This window comes from Oryctolagus cuniculus, chromosome 10, assembly GCF_051225735.1.
Source record: "Oryctolagus cuniculus isolate XC-2025 breed Fujian yellow rabbit chromosome 10, ASM5122573v1, whole genome shotgun sequence".
NCBI lineage: Eukaryota > Metazoa > Chordata > Mammalia > Lagomorpha > Leporidae > Oryctolagus > Oryctolagus cuniculus.
This window is the reverse complement of record NC_142876.1, coordinates 81,381,181-81,400,177: the sequence shown is the minus strand read 5'-3', so window position 1 is coordinate 81,400,177 and position 18,997 is coordinate 81,381,181. Positions and strand designations below refer to the sequence as shown.

The 18,997-nt window shown below is 46.4% G+C and overlaps 1 protein-coding gene and 1 long non-coding RNA gene across 10 annotated transcripts in view; one reads left to right on the top strand and one right to left on the bottom strand.

The window, feature by feature from the left end:
- Positions 1 to 18,997, bottom strand: part of FRMD4B (FERM domain containing 4B) — a 366,145-nt gene that overhangs the window by 106,321 nt on the left and 240,827 nt on the right. For all 9 annotated transcript variants that reach the window (XM_089305914.1, XM_051851478.3, XM_089305911.1 and 6 more), the window contains one exon: positions 1,493 to 1,577. In XM_089305914.1, coding sequence (XP_089162040.1) covers positions 1,493 to 1,577 — 85 coding nt within the window. The remainder of the gene's footprint in view (positions 1 to 1,492; positions 1,578 to 18,997) is intronic.
- LOC149124310 (uncharacterized) overlaps positions 1 to 18,997 on the top strand; it is a 101,994-nt gene that overhangs the window by 70,847 nt on the left and 12,150 nt on the right. The gene's annotated exons all lie outside the window — the stretch shown is intronic.

Below are 18,997 nucleotides of genomic sequence, written 5' to 3'. Positions count from 1 at the left end.
GGGCAGATCTTTCAAAAGACATATATATACACAAGAAGATATAAAACATTATTGGGAGAAATGATAAAAGGTCTAAAAAAATGCAGATATACACTTGTCCATGGGTCTGCTGATTCTACATTGTCAGTTCTCTCCACGATATTCTATGGATTTGGGATAATCCTAATCAAAATAAAAATCCAAGCTTGTTGGAAAATTCATATGGGAACCCAAAAAAACTATAAAAACAGTTTTGATAAGGACAAAGTTAGAGGTTGTTCTGACTTTAAGATACATAATAAAGGGGCCAGTGCTGTGGCGTAGAAGGCTAAGCCTCTGCCTTTGGCACTGGCATCCCATATGGGCACCAGTTCATGTCCCAGCTGATCCACTTCTGATCCAGCTCCCTGCTAATGTGCCTTGGAAAGCAACAGAAGATGGTCCAAGTGCTTGGGCCCCTGCTCCTACATGGGAGACCCGAAGGAAGCTCTTGGCTCTGGGCTTCAGTCTGGCCCAGTACTGGACTTTGAGGACATTTGAAGAGTGAACCAGATCCATGTCTCTGTCTCTCCCTCTCTCAGTAATGCTGCCTTTTGAATATAAAAAAATAATAAAAACACCAGCCCTGGTCCTTCATCACAGGCAACTGAGGTGCTACTTGAAAGCACGAGGCCTCCTGGGAGTCGAGGTGGTGCAGGTGTGCAGGGACCTAAAGTCAGGGTGGGAACCTACCTAAGATTGGTCCTACATTAGCGTAAAGTTAGCACACATCCTGCTACCAAGGATTTCTGGTCTAGGAAGTTTCCATCACAATCCAGCTGATAGGTCATTATGTCCTTCTGTGGTGTCCTGCAAGGTGTATTAGCTGTGTTGGGAGTAGCTGTCATTTGTGGGTGAACTGCTGTGGGCTAGGTTGGGCCAAAATTCATACCCCAGGCTCTTGTCTTTTACTTAGAGAAGAATAGTAAGTGCAGGCACAAACAAGGCATACCGTGTGGTAAGGTTTATTTAGAAAGTGAGAAGAATCCACAGGCACATGAAGGCTGCATTTAGGGGAGTGGCCCAGGAAAGGTATAAAGGGGAATTTCATACCCTGCTCTACTCGTCCAGAGTGAGCAAGGTAGAGAGAGAGCCCCCTCCACTTCACCAAGCTTCCTAGGAGTTTTGAGAAGGGGAGTGGTTACATAATCCTGTCCCCAGGCCCCAGGTCAGGGGAGGTGCTTCTTGGGCAGGTGTCATCTGATTTGACAGGTGGTTGATAGGATTACCTGGGTGGGGGAGGCGTGGCCTGCAGCTCATGAACATCTATCTATCTCCCTGACTTTTCCCACATCAGAACCAGGTTCCTCTACGGACGTTCGTCCTCACTGCTGAGAACCTGGGACATGTTGCCATGGTTGTCTTTGTGAGGGAGGAAATGTCAAGAGCAGAGGGCAAAGAAGAAGACTCAAGGCAAGCCCATTTCTCATGGCCACCGCAGTCCTGCTGGGGGCAGGGCCTGTGGGCTCCTTACCTTGTGCACGCAGGCCTTGGCATTCAGGAAAAACAGCTCCACGGTCGTTTTGTCCTTCAAAAACGATATGCTCTCAATGTAAAACCTGCAAAATAGTGCAGAAATCCATTTCTCATATTTCTCTCCTCTCACATGATCTCATCTCCTCATTTAGTGTTCCCTAGAAGCAACAGTGAATTTTGAGTAGCAAGGGGATGATGTACTTTCTTTTCCTTTAAAAAAAAACCAAACTTTTATTTACTTGTTTTTATCTTATTGGAAAGGCAGACAGAGAGAAACACAAAGATGGACAGATACAGAGATCCATCTACTAATTCACACCCCAAAAGTCTGTAACACCCATAGCCAGGGCAGGGCCAAGCAAGCCAGGAGTCAGGAACTCAATCCGGGTCTCCCACACGGGTGGCAGGGACCCAAGTCCTTCAGCCATCCTCACCTTCTGCCTCACCGGGTGTACCAAAGCAGGAAACTGGAATCAGAAGTGGAGCCAATGGGGTCGGCGCTGTGTCGCAGCGGGTTAATGCCCTGGCCTGAAGTACTGGCATCCCATATGGGCACTGGTACTAGTCCCAGCTGATCCTCTTCCGCTCCAGCTCTCTGCTATGGCCTGGGAAAGCAGCAGAAGATGGACCAAGTCCTTGGGTCCCTGCACCCGCATGGGAGACCTGGAAGAAGCTCCTAGCTCCTGGCTTCGGATCAGCACAGCTCCAGCCGTTGCGGCCAACTGGGGAGTGAACTAGTGGATGGAAGACCTTTCTCTCTCTCTGCCTCTCCTCTCTCTGTGTAACTCTGACTTTCAAATAAATAAATCTTGAAGGAAAAAAAAAAAGTGGAGCCAGTACTTGGAACACACTCTGATATGGGATGTAGGCATCCCAAGGGTCATCTTGACTGCTGAATCAAATGTCCATGCCCTTTTGTTTTCCTTGTGAAAATAAATCTGTACCATATTTTATGTATGCGCATTACGTGGGTGTATGCCCACATACCTGCAGATAAAATGTTTTTGTTGGTTAGAAAGTGAGATAAAGAGAAACCCCCGAGTGTCCAGTGTAATTGCAAACACACATTACTCATGTTGCTCCTTCTTTGACAAACAAAGGAGTAGCAACAGCTTCCAAACAAAGCCTGGATGAGCTCTGAGTGGAAAGGGCTGAGCAAAGCACTGCTGACCCCAGGCCTGCTTGTGGCTCAGTGGCTTTCAGCTCCCTCACCCCCATCTACCAAGGGAGTTTCAATCACACCCGCCCTCCCAGGCTGGTCCTGGGCTGGGAGCCAAGCTCTGTGCAGCCCTCAATCACGGCCTTTTCTCATGCAAATAAGGGTATTGGGTTGGGGTGGGGGTGCTTATCGGGCCTTCCACTCTCTATGATTTTGTTTGTTTAATCTGTGAGCCCTCTCCTAGGAGGGCTCTGACAGCTCTATGGTGGGGAGGAGACCAGGCTGGGTGCCCAACAACTCTGTTTTCATAATCCCATTCTGATGAGGCCGGCTGGTAAAGACCGGCATTGGATGGTGAACGAGCATGCATGCTGGGGCCCCAAAGTTTCCCTCCAGTTCTGGAGCCTGGCGTGATGAATAATGCATGAAGAGACGCAGTGCTGCAGGGCTCAGGCCTGGAAGGGAAGATGCTCCTACACTGCTGAAAGTCAAGGCAAACTTAAGCGTGATAGAGCTTGGGCATTTGCTATGCCCCACCCACCAACCGCAATGAAACATCTGAATCACAAATACAGCTAGCTGCAAAGGCCCTGAAAGCTTTTATCACTGACATGGTAAACTCACTGGAAAAATTCCACCCCTTAACCTTGACTCATCAAGGGAAGTTCCTGAGGGAGAATGGATCCTTTATATTTTTACTTTATCTCAGTGATGAGTGAGATTAATGAAGACTAAGGAGGATTACATTTTGAGAAGAAAAATGTAAGCAAAAAGGCAGTGAAGGAAATAAAAATGGGGGGGAGGGGACAGGCTTCGGAATCAGAAAGAAATCTGTGCAGGAGCTTCTTTGTGTCTTCTAAACTGAGAGTCATGAATATGTTTTAAAGTTATTTATGTATTGATTTGAGAGGGAGAATGAGAGGTGTGCTTTCTGATGGTTCACTCCCCAAACACCTGCAACAGTGGAGACTAAAACCAGGAGCTGAGGATTCCATCTAGGTCTCCCACGTGGGTGGCAGGGACCCAGTTACTTGAGCCATCTCTGTTTGTCTCCCAGGGTCTGCACTGGCAGGAAGCTGGGGTCAGTAGCAGAAGCCAGGAATTGAACCCAGGTACCCTGATGGGATTTGGGGTATCTTAACCTCTAGGGTAAACACCTGCTCTGGGCCATGACCATATTTATATCACAGGTCTCTAGAAGGATTAACTTGGACAATACACATAAAACACTCAAAAATATTAACTATTCCTAAAAAGTCCTCCCCCTCCGCTGGAACTGAGAGTTGTGTGGCATGGAGAAGAAAAGCCACCAAAGCTTTCTGAGTCTCAGACTCCTTGTCTATAAAATGGAGACCTGAATGCCTATCTAGAAGGGCTGTTACATCATTTAAATAAATCACATTATACAGTCACATGCCCTACAATGGTGGCCTGATAAGATTGTATCGCCTGGTGATGTCACAGCTATCTTAGTTTGTGTATATTTGTACAATGATGAAATCACCTACAAATACATTTCTCAGAACATATGTTGGTCATTAAGGAACATATGACGGTATGTGAAATGGCAACCACAGTGCTTTGCACCCAGTAGGGTGTCCGGAGATTGTAAGAATTGAGGCTTGGCAAACCTTGCATGATTTTACAAAGACTTAAAGGGCATAATGAGATTTGAACTGTATCTAGGCAGGCATGGAATTCCGTAACATGAAAAATCAGAGTAGAGAAAATATGGTAAATAAACAGCAGCTTTTGTAGGTGATATGAAACACATTCATAATTTGTTACCATTTGGGGGTATTCTACCAGCAGCTAAATCCTTTCCATCCTGACCACGCTGCGTGGGCCAAGCACAGTCATCTGGCTCAGGAGATGGTGGGGTGGCCTGGAAAGGAGAGATCTCTACTCAGCAGGGGCTGCTTCTATTGGACAATGAGCTGGCAAACCAACCAAAGAGGTTCTCTTAGAAAGACTGAGAGATGGGTGGAGACAGAGAACCGCTCTAAAAAGAAACCATGAAGTAGAGAGAGGGGAAAATCCACTGCAGGAGCTGACAAAGCAGAGTGGCAGAGCTGCTGCGATGACAGACACCACAGCGAGGAGGACCAGGGGGCCGTGCTGCTGAGATGGCCTGTGCTGCGACTTCCTTGCATCTCAAACAACCCTTGTTTCCTGCTTTCTTGGCTTTCTCGAGAGTTCTTTATCCTTATCAACCAAGATACTAGGAGGAGGTTTTCAGAGGGCAGCCTGAACGGGTAGCAGCAGGATCTCAGCTGACCTTCACCGAGCCCTCCGTAAGAGCTGCGCAAGGTGCTGAGTGCTTTCCTTGTATTCTTTCATTTAATTCCCACAACAACCTGGGGTGGGAGATCCCTGTCAGTACAGCATTTCACAGAAGCAGACATAAAGTTTTCGAGGGCTGCCCGTGTGGCAGCCTCTTGATTTGGGACCCTTTGACTATGTGGACAAGGCTGTTAACCAGGACCTTCTCCCAGGCTACCTCTTCTAGTTCCCTCAGTCGGCACCTACGCTGAAGCCAAGCCCTCAATACTAATCACTATAATAACAATAATTGTGGGTGTCACAACCATGTCAAAATATAGGCAGAGAAAGGTCAGCACTGTGGGGTAGCAGAGAAAGCGGCCGTCTGCAGTGCTGGCATCCCATATGGGTGCCGGTTCGAGACCTGGCTGCTCCACTTCTGATCCAGCTCTCTGCTATAGCCTGGGAAAGCAGTAGAAGATGGCCCAAGTCCTTGGGCCCCTGCACCCGTGTGGGAGACCCGGAGGAAGCTCCTGGCTCCTGGCTTCAGATCGGCACTACTCTGGCCATTGCGGCCATTTGGGGAGTGAACCAGTGGATGGAAGACCTCTCTCTGCTTTTGCTTCTCTCTGAACTTTGACTTTCAAATAAATAAATAAATCTTTTAAAAATATATATGGGGGGCTGGCACTGTGGTGCAGTGGGTTAATGACATGGCCTGAAGCGCCGGCATCCCATATGGGTGCCGGTTCAAGACCTGACTGCTCCACTTCTGATCCAGTTCTCTGCTATGGCCTGGGAAACCAGTAGAAGATGGCCCAATTCCTTGGGCCCCTGCACCCACGTGGGAGACCCAGAAGAAGCTCCTGGCTCCTGGCTTAGGATTGGTGCAGCTCCAGCCGTTGCGGCCAACTGGGGAGTGATCCAGCAGATGGAAGACACTTCTCTCTCTCTGCCTCTCCTCTTTCTGTGTACTCTGACTTTCAAATAAAATAAATAAATCTTTAAAAAAAAAGACTTATTTATAAAATATATATATGTATATATATGCAGAGAAACAAGACTAGAGTGATAGTCACTAATCTGTTAACACACACAGAAGTATACTTGTTCTCTGTTACTTCAAAATGCCGAACCAGTACCCATGGACAAAATACAGGAGGTGACAGATTTTGAATTGACCCATGAAGTACCATTTAAACGGTGCTTTTCTTTTATTTATTTAAAAGGCAGACAGACAGGATGTGAGAGACAGAGATCTTTCATCAACAGGTTCACTCCCTAAATGCCGGCACTGGCCAGGACTGGGTCAGGTTGAAGCCAAGACCTGAGAAGTCAGTCCATGTCTTCGACATGGGTGGCAGGGAGCCAATTACTTGAGTGATCCCCTGCTGCGTCTCAGAGTGTGTATGAGCAGGAAGCTGGAATTGAGATAGAGCCAGGACTCAAACTCAGGTGCTCTGATATAGGATGTGGGCTTCCCAAGAGGCATTTTTGTGGCCACACCAAATGCCTGCCCCAAAACATCATTTTACAAGTTGGAAAGGCTTTTCCATGGGGAATGATCTACTTGTCCTTTAAGAGTCTCAGGTCAGATAAGCACAACTCAAGGCCTGTTTTCTACTAGAAGTTTCTGTGATTCTTTTTTTCTCCTTCACTTTTAATTATTTCAATGTTTCTGTAACAGAGGAAGATTGTATTACAATTCATTTCAATTAATTTTCGCTCTAACAAGCTTCATAATAATTCCTTAGTATTACCTAAAAACTAGTCCTCATTCTAGTTTTTCCATTGTCTACACTTTTGTTTCGGATTCTTGGATGGTATTTAATAAATAAAGCTGCACTGGTCTGCAGCAGAGTCACGTATGTAAAAGCCTTAAAGGTCGCTGGCTGAGTGAGCCTGACCAGACAGGGCCAGCCTATGGGGGACAGCATGGTGAGTTCTTCCTACCCAGCTGGAAGTCCCTCTCCAAGGTGCAAGTGTGTCATCCAAGCGAGCAGATTCTTTGATCTTGGAAGAGAAATATGATGGGAACTTAAGACGCTCATAGAAAATGCAATTAAAATATAAGTTTAGGGGCAGGCATTTAGCCTCATGGTTCAGATGCCAGATAAGATACCCACATCCCACATCAGAGTGCATAAGTCTGATGTCCATCTCAGTTCCGGATTTCAGCTTCCTGATAATGCAGACCCTGGGAGGCAGCAGGTAATAACTCAAGTAGATGGATTCCTGCCAACCATATGGGAGACCTGGATGGAGTTCTTGGTTTTCAGCTTTAACCTGGCCTAACCCTGGCTTTTGCAGCCTTTTGAGGAATGGACCAGTTGATGGGAGATCTGTCTGTCTCTCAAAATAATAACAAATCTTTAAAAAGCTATTTTATTTTGGTGCAAATTTTTGGAAATCTATGTAGATGACAGGTTCATAGAAAATGTGTTTTATGAAGCTATTCATGGTTTTCAACACTTTTTTGGAGCCAAATAGACTTCCTTTTCAATTCTACTTCTCCATGAACTTTTTGAAGTGCTCTTATATGATTAGAATGAACTAATGATCAAAGATGGTTGGAGCCTATTTGTTCTAACAGCAGCATCTGATGAAATTATCCATTGGTTTCTGCTCCCTGCATCTCTGTAGATGCCCTGATTCTTGCCTTTTTTGAGGATTTATAAATTCAGTTTTTTCTTCACTTGCACTTATGGTAGCCATCTTTGGTTTCTGTGGCTGGCAACCAAGGAACCAAAAATAATAGAGGGCTTCCTACATGTGGTGGACAATACACAAGTTCACTATAGGTAGCATTTCTTTTTACCTTCTGTCCTAGCAGATTCAGCAGACAGCAAATTATGAACCCACTGTACAGATGAGAAAGCTGAGATACAAAGTCATCTTCTCCGGGCTACATGGCTAGGAAGCGGCAGAGCCAGGACTTAACCTGAGGTTTCTTAGACAGCTAAGGTCATATTCCAAACCAGTATGATAGAATGCCTTCCTATTATAACAACAATCACAATGAAGTATCACATGTTCACCAGGCTATGGAGGGCCCCCAAGAGGGATGCAGTTAATTCAATTTATGAATCAAGAAGGAGAATGCTGCCAAACTGAAATCCATAGGGCTAAGTGCCACAGGAGAGGGGACAACTGAGCTGGGTCTTAAAGAATGCATGAGCTCGCCAGGCAGTGAGGGCAGGAAGGGCACTCCATGCAGAGGGCCTGGCAGCCGGACCGACTGCCTTGCTAGTCTTCAAGGCTGAGGAAACCACATGCAGGCTGCTGGGCGGCTCAGTGCCAAATTGGGTTCCTCCAAACTCGGAACAGAATACACTTGTACTAGAAACTGGGTTCATATTGTTCCTGAAGTCTAGGCCCCTGAGTTAGGTATCCTAGTTCCAGTAAATAGGTCCCTATCATATTTCCTGCTACTTTCTGGCGGCCTGGGCATCCGATTACCTGCTTTTTGAATCAGCTCCCAGAGTTTGAGGGGTCATGGTGGTGACTCTGTATTTACGGAGTGTAGGAAAAGCACATATGGTCCTTGGGGACGGTGGCTCCCCAGGCACACCGATCAATACGCACCATGAACTAAAGGTGATGTTAAGGGCTTCTGGATGATAGAGGGACTATCCCAGACTAGTGAAATAAAGACCCTTTGTTTCAGTGCTTTTTGCAAAAGGATACTGTTTCCTTTCTGAATGCTTACTATGAATGATCTCCACAGGATTTTGTGAAGTTGAAGGTCATGGTTAGATTCTCAGCTTTAGAACGAAGCCAGCCTTTTGGAATAGGTACATGTTTTAGAGCCAAATTTCGTACAACTTAACAAGTATAATTTCTTGAGAAGAGAAATTGCTTATGCTCCCTCCTACGTTCTTTGCAACCATGACATGACAAAGATGACGTGGACAGATAAACCTGGCAACCTGGTGACAGCACCTGGGAGTCAAGAGGCAAAACATTCAAGTTGGTTGAATGGGCTACTCTCTGAGCAGTCACTAACCCATTCATCTTGGGGAATTCACTCACTGTGCTCAACAGGCAACACTACAGAGTTGGGTGAATATTGGAATTCCGGCTCCAACACTGATTGGTGTTGGAGCCTTGGCCCAGCTGCTAGGCCGTCAGTGCCCCACACACCAGAGAAATGGGAGATGCTTTAAACATGCTTACCAGAGTGAGAGGCATGTAGTTTAGCAGCCCCAAAGTGGTGGTGACTCTTAGTATATTACTATTGCTGCTCTACTGAGTGGACTATAAGAGGCACTGACTTAGGTACATATTTAAAACTGCTGGGGCAGGAGTTTGGTGCTGTCGGGAAGATGCCACTTGGGATGCTTGGGTCCCATAGCAAAAGGCCTGGATCTGAGTACCAGCTGCACTTGCACTTCCTGTTCCCTGCTAATGTAAACCCTGAGAGGCATTAGGTTATGGCTGAGTTGCTGCCACCTACGTAAGAGATCCAGATTGAGTTTCAGGCTCTGGGCCTTGTCCTGGTTCAACCCTGGCTGTTGCAGGTTTTTGGGGAGTGAAAAAACAAAGGGAAAAATCTCTATCTCTGCCTTTCAACCTTTCAAATAAAAATAGGGGCTGGCGCTGTGGCATAGTGGGCTAAGCCTTTGCCTGTGGCACCGCATCCCATATTGGGCGCAGGTTCTAGTTCCAGCTGTGCCTCTTCTGATCTAGTTCTCTGCTGTGGCCTGGGAAAGCAATGGAAGATGACCCAAGTGCTTGGGCCCCTGTATCTAAGTGGGAGACCCAGAAGAAGCTTCTGACTCCTGGCTTCAGATCAGCTCAACTCCAACCACTGCAGCCATTTAGGGAGTGAACCAGCGGCTGGAAGACCTTTCTCTCTGTATCTCTCTCTCACTGTCTGTAACTACCTCTCAAAAAAAATAAATAAAAATCTTTTTCTTTTTTGGACAGGCAGAGTTAGATAGTGAGAGAGAGAGACAGAGAGACAGAGAGAAAGGTCTTCCTTTTCTGTTGGCTCACCCCACAAATGGCCGCCACGGCCGGCGCGTTGCGCCAATCCGAAGCTAGGAGCCAGGTGCCCCCTCCCGGTCTCCCATGCGGGTGCAGAGCCCAAGGACTTGGGCCACCCTCCACTGCCCTCCCGGGCCACAGCAGAGAGCTAGAATGGAAGAGGAGCAACCAGGACATAATCTGGCGACCCAACCGGGACTAGAACCCGGGGTGCTGGCGCCACAGGCAGAGGATTAGCCAAGTGAGCCGCGACACTGGCCAATAAAAATCTTAAAAATAAACAAACAAACAGAAACTAAAATCTTCAGAGCCGGCCCTGTGGTATAGTGGGTAAAGCTACTACCTGCAGTGCAGACATCTTATATGGGCTCCAGCTCAAGTCCCAGCTGTTCCACTTCCAGTCCAGCTCTCTGCTACAGCTTGGGAAAGCAGAGGAAGAAGGCACCGGTACTTGGACCCTTGCACCCACACGGGAGACCCGGAAGAGACGCCTGGCTCCTGGCTTTGGATCGGCTCAGCTCTGGCCAATGCGGCCATCTGGGGAGTGAATCAGTGAATGGAAGACCTCTCCCTCCCTCTCTCTCTTTCTCTCTCTCTCTCTCTCTCTCTGCCTCTACCTCTGTAACTCCACCTTAAGTAAGTAAATGAATAAATCTTTAACAAATCTTATGTAATAAATATTACATAAATAATAAATAAAATACTTCAACGGAAATTAAAAAAAACTTTCTTAAGTTCTCTCAAGAAAGCAAATGTTACCTACCACAGTATCTATTTTAAAAACAGAATGGGAAGATACTGTGAAACCAATGGTCTTCTGGCCAGGTACAACATGTCCTCCCTAATCAAGCACATTTTCTTTGTTCTCAGGACCTTTCCTATGTCTGAGATCTTCGGGAAAGGTGCATTGGGCAAGAGTTGCTCAATTGTTTTGCACTCAGAACAAAGCTGAGTTTGTGACTGGTGTCCAGAGAGGGCTGAATCAAAGGGCCTCATTCTAGGGTAATCTCACTGCAGCCAAGGCCTAAGTAGATGCCTATCAGCTCCCAATCTACATTTGGAGCTGGGAGATCTCTGTTTATTGCTTGTAATGACCCTGCACTGTAGTCACAGTCTCACTTTATAAAGCAAGCTGAAGGCTGAAGCGTAATTGAAGTGTGGTTCACTTTCTCCAACACATCATTCTCCCCAGGCTATTCTGCAGTGCTATGGGAGTCCAACATGCTCCCTTTCATCTCTGGGAGGGGAGCTGTCTGGCAGAACTCTCGAGGCCAGCACCCTTTGTTTCTGCTATGTACTCCCCTGCCAAGAACGCTCTGCTTTGTTTCTGAGTTTCCAGACGTGGCTAAGAGAACCAGAGAGGGCCTCCAGGTGGGCCTGTAGGAACCTGCCCTCCTATGCTTCTCCTTCAAGGTGACTCTTCCATGTTCTCTGGAAGGCCGGGAGGCCCAGGTCAGAGAGGGTCTTGCTCTGACCAGTAGGAAGGGGAGAGAGTCTTCTCCCCCAGGCAACCTGAGATGTCAGGGTCATGTAAATGTCAAAGGGTTTGTCTCTTGGCTGCCTGCTCCGGTTATCCATGAGGCAAGCAGGGGAGTGGGGAGGGGAGGCAGGGGAGGTGAGTCAGACCGGGAGGTAGCAGCTGCGCATGGTGAGTAATGGAGATAAGTGGTGAGATCCTCCACCCAGGGCAAAGGTGAACTGGTCCGAGGCAGGCCAGACAGCCCCAGCCCTTCACGTTCAAGGACTGTAAACCTCATGATGGGGACAGTTCACCCTCTGAACAGATGGTTGAGGCCATCTCTGATTCTTACATAAATGGAGGCTCTTGGTTGCACGTACCCATGCACGACCTTCCAAGAAGGCTCAGAGCAGGTACTTTAACCACTGCTCCATTTTACAGGTGGGGAAACTGACCTGACACGGTGCCAAAAACCACACAGCTGTTAAGTGGAAGAGCAAGGATTTGAACCCAAGAAGGATGCCAAAGCACCATTCTCACTGGTGGTGTGTGTATGTGTTGGGGGGGGCGCATCTGGCAGTGCTGAAGATGGTTTTTGATTGCTCATGAGTGGAAGGGGAGTTGCTGCATCAGTAGGTGTTGGCCAGGGATGCTGCTAAAATACCCTGCGGCACAGCACGGCTCTCTGCACCCAAGAATGACTGGTCCAGAATGCTCATAGTGTCCCCACTGAGACAGCCTGCACTAAAGGTGAAGCGCTTAACTCTTCGCTTAATGATTCTCTCACTCTTCATATTGCCAAATCTTGCTCTGTTAAAACAAGATTGATTGACTGATTAAAAAGAGAGAGAGAAAGAGATAGCTTCCATTTGTTGGTTCACACCCCAATGGCCACAACAGCCAGGGCTGGGCCAGGTGTGAAGCCAGGAGCACGGAAGAGCATCCCAGTTTCAAGGCCTTCTTCTACTCTTTCCTGGGTGTATTAGCAGAAACCTGGAACAGAAGTGGAGCAGCTGGGACTCGAACTGGCATTCTGATTTTGGATGCTGGAGTCACACGTTGCAGCTTAACCTGCTGTGCCACAACACCAGCCTTTAATTCTTGCTTTTTGATGTCACTCTGGGGCTTCCCTCCTCATTGTTTTCTCCCTCTTTCTGTCTCTGTCTTTCTCTCTATCTCATACACATACCAAAAGATAGGACTGTTGGGGCAGTGAGCAACTTTCTACCAATAACTTCTGCTACTTGATCAGGAAGCACACTGGTAAATAAAACCCCATAAGAATATGGAATGAGGACTGAGCATGAGTTTTGAAGAATTTTTTTGTCTTTCTTAAGCTTTCATATAAACCAGGGTAGTGGCTCCTCAGTGATGAGGTCACTACCCAGCTGCCTAGGATGGGTCACTTGGGCAGTCCTGGCAGATCCTAAGGCAATCAAGAGTTGCATCCCCCTGGTTCTGGGAGGTTGTGCATGCAGGTAGGAGAGCAAAGAGCTCTGGCTAACTCACACCAGGGGTCTTCAAACAGTTTATGGAAATGCATATTAATAACAAAACATGCATAATAATGATAAAATAACTATGCATGGATTTAAAAGATTTTTTTTGCACCAAAATAAACTTACTCTTAATTTCACTTTCCATGAACTTTTTGAAGTACCCTTGAAAATCCCTCCTCAAGCAATTTGCTGCGTCTGAGTAGGAGGAATCAGTTATTTCTCTGGGCTTTTAAATCACATTGCTCTGTGAAAAGATTAACTTTCAGGTCCTCTCCTTATTGTAAATCACCCACTCTCTGATGGCTTCAAAATAACTCACGATTATACAGTCACAAGTATTTTATGTTTTCTTCCTTTTATCACTCCTCATACTGGCATTAAAAAGATTTACTCAAGTAATATGTTTATAGTAGGAGAAAAACACAGACAAGAGAAAGGAAAAGAAAACCAATCATTCCTTCAATATTCTAGCCAGAAATGAACTCCTGTCAACATTTTAAACTTTTTTCTATTTCTGCAAATAATTTACAAAAGTGGTATCATAGCATGCACACTGTTGAGTGTGACCTAGCCCTGGCCGTTGAGGCCATTTGGGGAGCAAAATGGAAGAAATCTCTGTCTCTCCTTCTCTCTCTGTAACTCTTTCAAATACATAAATAAATGAATTTTTATTTATTTTATTATCTATTATTTATTATTTTATTTATTATTATTATTATTATTTTTTGATAGGCAGAGTTAGACAGTGAGAGAGAGAGACAGAGAGAAAGGTCTTCCTTCTGTTGGTTCACCCCCTAAATGGCTGCTACCGCTGGCGCGCAGCGCCAATCCGAAGCCAGGAGCCAGATGCTTCCTCCTGGTCTCCCATGGGGTGCAGGGCCCAAGCACTTGGGCCATCCTCCACTGCCTTCCTGGGCCACAGCAGAGAGCTGGACTTGAGGAGGAGCAACCGGGACAGAATCTGGTGCCTCGACTGGGACTAGAACCCGGGGTGCAGGTGCCGCAGGCAGAGGATTAGCCTAGTGTGCAGTGGTGCCGGCCTAAATAAATGAATTTTAAAAAAATATTCCTGTGTAGTGGCGTACCAGCAACTGCAATACCAGTATCCCATATTAGTGTTGGTTTGAGTTCCAGCTAGTCCATCCACTTTCAATCCAGCTCCCTGCTAACATGCCTGGGAAAGCAGTGGAAGATGGCCTGAGTGCTTGGGCCCCAAAACCCATGTGAGAGATCAGGATGGAGTGCCTGGCCCAGCCCTGGCTGTTGCAGCCATTTGGAGACTGAATCAGTGGATGGAAGACTCTCTCTCTCTCTCTCTCTCTCTCTGTTACTCTGTCTTTCAAACAAATATATAAATACATCTTTAAAAGAATCTGGCAGGATGACAAGGACACAGGGGTTACTCATTTTGGTTCCTTGACTTAACTCTTGCTACAGGGCTAATGTCCTAAAACCAGGCCAGGGGCCCATGAGAAGGCACCTGGCAGTTTCAGAGGCTCCATGTTTGCAGCTGCTGCCACAAAACAGGAGCCACAGTCCTCTCCATTTCCTCCTAGAATTCCCCACTAGTGTAGTGAATTCTTTCCAGCCCTGGGTGTCACAGACCATGCTTAGGGACACCACGGAGTGGTCTCTTGCAAGCCTAGGACATACCAAAAGTGACTCAGAAAGAGGAGGAGGAAATGGAGGGAAGAACAAAAGGAAAGCAAAAGGCAAAAAAAAAGAAAAAAAAAGTGCAAGCGGCATTCAAGACGAGGGGGATGCAAGGTACCAGAATCCCAGCTCGGGATGGAGCCAGCTGGTACCAGGCTGCGTCACCTCCACCTGCCCTTCTGGGGGGAGCAGGAGCTTTCCCAGTGAGCTCACACTGAATCCCCGAGCTCCTCTTGCAAGGCCTGTGCATCTCCTCACGGTCAAGGGTTTCACATGCTCACATCTGGGCTGTATTATCAGGGAGGCCCCGGTGTTTGCAGAAGGTAATTTACGGCAGGGAGATAACAGCCCTCAGCCCAGAGAAGTCCCCCAGAAACCTGGGGGAGTTTGGAATCACAGGGTAATGGAGAACTGGCTAAATAAATTACGGAATGTCAGTAAATTCTGGTGTGTTGATAGACATGGGGTCACATACATACTTAGCATGAATCTACGATTTTTTAAACTGGAGAAAAGACGAATGTTTCACCCTAAAGTCCTAAAGGGAAAGCTGGGTGTCTTTGCCTACAATATTTTCTTTTCACGATGCAGAAGCTGCCTATGTGTTGGAGCTGCTCCCTGTATCATGGGGGATATAAACCAGGATTTATTAAACCCTCAAAGCTGAGGACCTCAGTACTTCTCTAGGAGTAAATGATATAATCCAAGAGTATTGTATTTAGCACAGTGCCTGCCACATATTTATGCCACATTTCACCAGAGAGCAAAAATTTGGGGAAAAATTTTATGGTACTTTCTTTTTCATAAATCTTAGAGTTAAAACAAGTTATTTTCTTATGTTTGCTTAATCTGGTGCAAAATCATTTTGTATCTCCTGCTGTCTCCTGAATTCTTACAACTAACTTTCCAGAGGTCAACTCTGCACCTCCAATGACTATGAAGTTTACCTGTCTCAGCTATTTCCTAGACCATTAAAAAAAAAAAAAAAGACTATTTATTTGAAAGGCAGAGTTACACAGAAGCAGAGAGAGAGATAGAGAAAGGTCTTCTATCTGATGGTTCACTCCCTAGATGGCCACAATGGCCGGAGCTGAGCCAATCTGAAGCCAGGAGCTTCTTCCGGTTCTCCCACATGGGTGCAGGGGGCCCAAGGACTTGGGCCATCTTCCATGCTTTCCCAGGCCACAGCATAGAGCTGGATTGGAAGTGGACTCAAACTGGCACCCATATGGGATGCCGGTACTACAGGCAGTTGCTCTACCTGCTATGCTACAGCACCAGCCCCATTGCCTAGATCATTACAACAACTTCCCTATTGGCTCATGGTGCCCTCTGCCCTGTTCAAGGCTGCAGCTTCAGCATTAGACTCTGGTCTAATGCTTGAAACCCATTGGCCCAAATGCTCCACAGCTTAACCCCAATACACCTCACATTCATCTTCCTTTTATGGGTTCTTTCCAGATACCCAACTTCCTGGCAGGTGTTGGTACCTGCCAGGCATGCTCCTGCCACACAACTGTGCACCTGCTGTTCCCTTGGCCTTGAATGAACCTCCCCAGAGATCTACATGACTCCCTGTGTTATCTCACTCATGCCTTTGCTCATCGCCACCTTCTTTTATGGTATCTATGTTTGTATTTGAGAGAAAGAGAGAGAGAAACACTCCCATCCCTTGGTTCACTGCCCTAATGCCCATAATGGTCAGGGCTGGGCCAAGCTGAAGTCAGGAGCCAAGAACTCAATCCAGGTCTCCCATGTGGGTGGCAGGAGCCAAATCACTTGAGCCATCACTTCCTGCCTCCCAGGGTATGCCTTGGTAGGAAGCCTGAGTCAGAAGCTAGTGCAGGGAATTAAACCCATGTACTCCGATGTGGGTGGTGGTTGCTTTCAACTGCTAGGCCATCTTCCTTGGGAGGCTGCCCCTGACGGCGGCAGGCTGCCCCTGACGGCAGGCTTGCTTGGCTAATAGTCCCTCTTCCCCTTCCCTAAGGTATATTCTTCAGAATCCCTCTCATAAGATACTTATTTATTTAGGGTCAATCTCCTCCTACTAGAGAGCAGGATTTTGTCATTTTCTTTTACTTCTGCTATATCCCCAGCATCTGACACACAGAGGGAAGCCAGTAACTACAGATGAATGACTATACTGGTACTGTGTAATGAATACATTTGTTTGCTTGCTGATTATGATGGCACTGACTTTTGCCCTGTTCACTGTATCCTCAGAGCTAGCACATGGCACAACATAAGTGTCCAAGAAATACAGGAGGAAGGAAGGAAGGAAGAAGCTGGAAAGAAGGAAGGAAGGAAAGAAGGGAGGGAGGGAGGGAAGGATTCTTAGAGCTCGGTGTATCTCCTTCCAGACGTTTTCTCAGCATTTAGAGATTGATATATGTTTACAAAACATATCAACGTAAACCTGAATGTGATGATGTCAACTTCTTTCCATGGCATATAACTAGATATATACCACTTATCTTTGAAGATGCCCAAGATAAAATGTATATGACAAGATCCCTGATAATAGCAACTTATTAATGCAGTGATTTATAAGTGGAGGGGTGGAGAGAGGGTTGTGGCAAGGTACCCCGGGTAGGAGGACGTGGGCCAGGAATGTGGGAGAAAGTTGGGGAACCTGGGGCTGGAGAGAAGGAACGGTGTAGTTTGCTAAACTACCCAAGACGATTCAGATTAAGTCCCACCTCTCCCTCTGGACAAGCTCTAAAATGCAGTGTATGTGTTCACCCAATCTCTTTTGTCGAAGTGATTTATTATGCACTGTACAAATGCCATAACTCACTGACCCTATCTTCATTGTTAGCATTTGGGCAGCTCTAATTGTTTGCATTAAAGATAACAGCGATGCATCCTCCTAATGGGCTACCAGTGCCCCTACCTTACTCACACATTAACTGCTAGTGACCTCAGACCTCAGCGTCTAGGAGTGAGGCGCTCCTGAGCTCCCAATTCCAGGGCACGCAGAGATATGAGTATGTTTATGTGTATGTAGTGATTACTTTGATTGCAAGAGGTCCACTACACTTGCAGAGTGACCAAACACCAACATAGAACCCAGGCATATCATTGATTCTATGCTTCAGTCAACACATGGAACCCATGGGGTTGCTGGTTGTGCCTCCTGTTATTAGGCAAATTGAACTGTTCAACAGTTCTCTTTTCTCCAGATTGGAGGCTAGAGATCCTCTGAGAGGCAACCGACCTCGCTGGGGTGTGTGACAGCCCCACACATAAGGGCTACATTCCACTCGCTGACCTCGGCCGGTTCACTTAGTTCTTAGGTATGTGCTTTTGCTTTATAATCTCTTTAATTAAATTGGCGAAACAATAACTACTTAATTGAAATAATAACAAAGACTATTATGACCTCACTCTCCTGTTAGGAGGAAGAATTAAGTGAATAATTAACAATTTGATAAGGGATTTAAACATGCAAGTAGTTGAGGGAAAGTAACGCCAAGTGATTATGGACACTCTTGAGATAACACGCTAAGTGGGTGCTGAAGCTCATGAACAAGAACAGGCCCCCCTGGAATCTCAGGAAGCTGCTGGGAAACACAGAGCAGCCGCATGAATGACTGGGTCTGTGGGAAGGCGGGGTTTTCTTTCTGGTGTTTTGAGAATCAAAATAGAGCAGATAGATACGAGTTGTCAAAGAAATAGTACCTGGGGAGGATGTCTGGCTCAGCGGTTAAGATGTTGCTTGGAATGCCAGCCTCCGATACCCAAGTGCCGGGGTTGGAGTCCTGGCTCTGCTGCTGTACACTGGGAGGAAGTAGTGATGGCTCAAGTAGTTGGGCCCCTGCCACCCAGATTCAGCTTCGAGCTCCTGGCTTTGGCCTGGCCCAGCCCTGGGTGTTGAGGGCATTTGAGAAGTAAATGAACAGATGTAAGATCTCTGTATCTGTATCTGTCTCTCTGCCTTTCAAATAAAATGAAAATAAGTAAGTAAAAATTTTAAAAAAGAGAATGAGTACATAAATCTGGCTATTAAATAAATAGTACCTGTTTGAGTCCCTGAAGACATAATGCTTTCACTGAGTAGTGATGCAACAGAAACACTATGCATGTGTGTACAAAGGTGAAAGTGCAAAAATGTTCACTGCGACCTGAATTTTAACATAATCAGAAACAGACTAAATGCTTAATCAGAGAGTGGATAGCTGAATTATGGAAGCACAAAGAAGCAGCTTTTCATGAAAAGAGAGATGGCAGTTAAAAAAAAAGTTGCCAGGGAACTTACGCTATTTTCTTTGTTTAAAAAGTTTTATTTATTTTAAATAAGATTTACTTACTATATATTTGAAAGCCAGAGCAATTCAGAGAGAGAGAGAGAGAGAGAGAGAGACAGAGAGAGAGATCGCTTCCATCCACAAGTTCACTCTTTGAATGCCTGCAACACTCCAGCACAGGCCAGCCAAAGGCAGGAGTCAGGAACTCCATCTGGGTTTCCCACATGGGTGG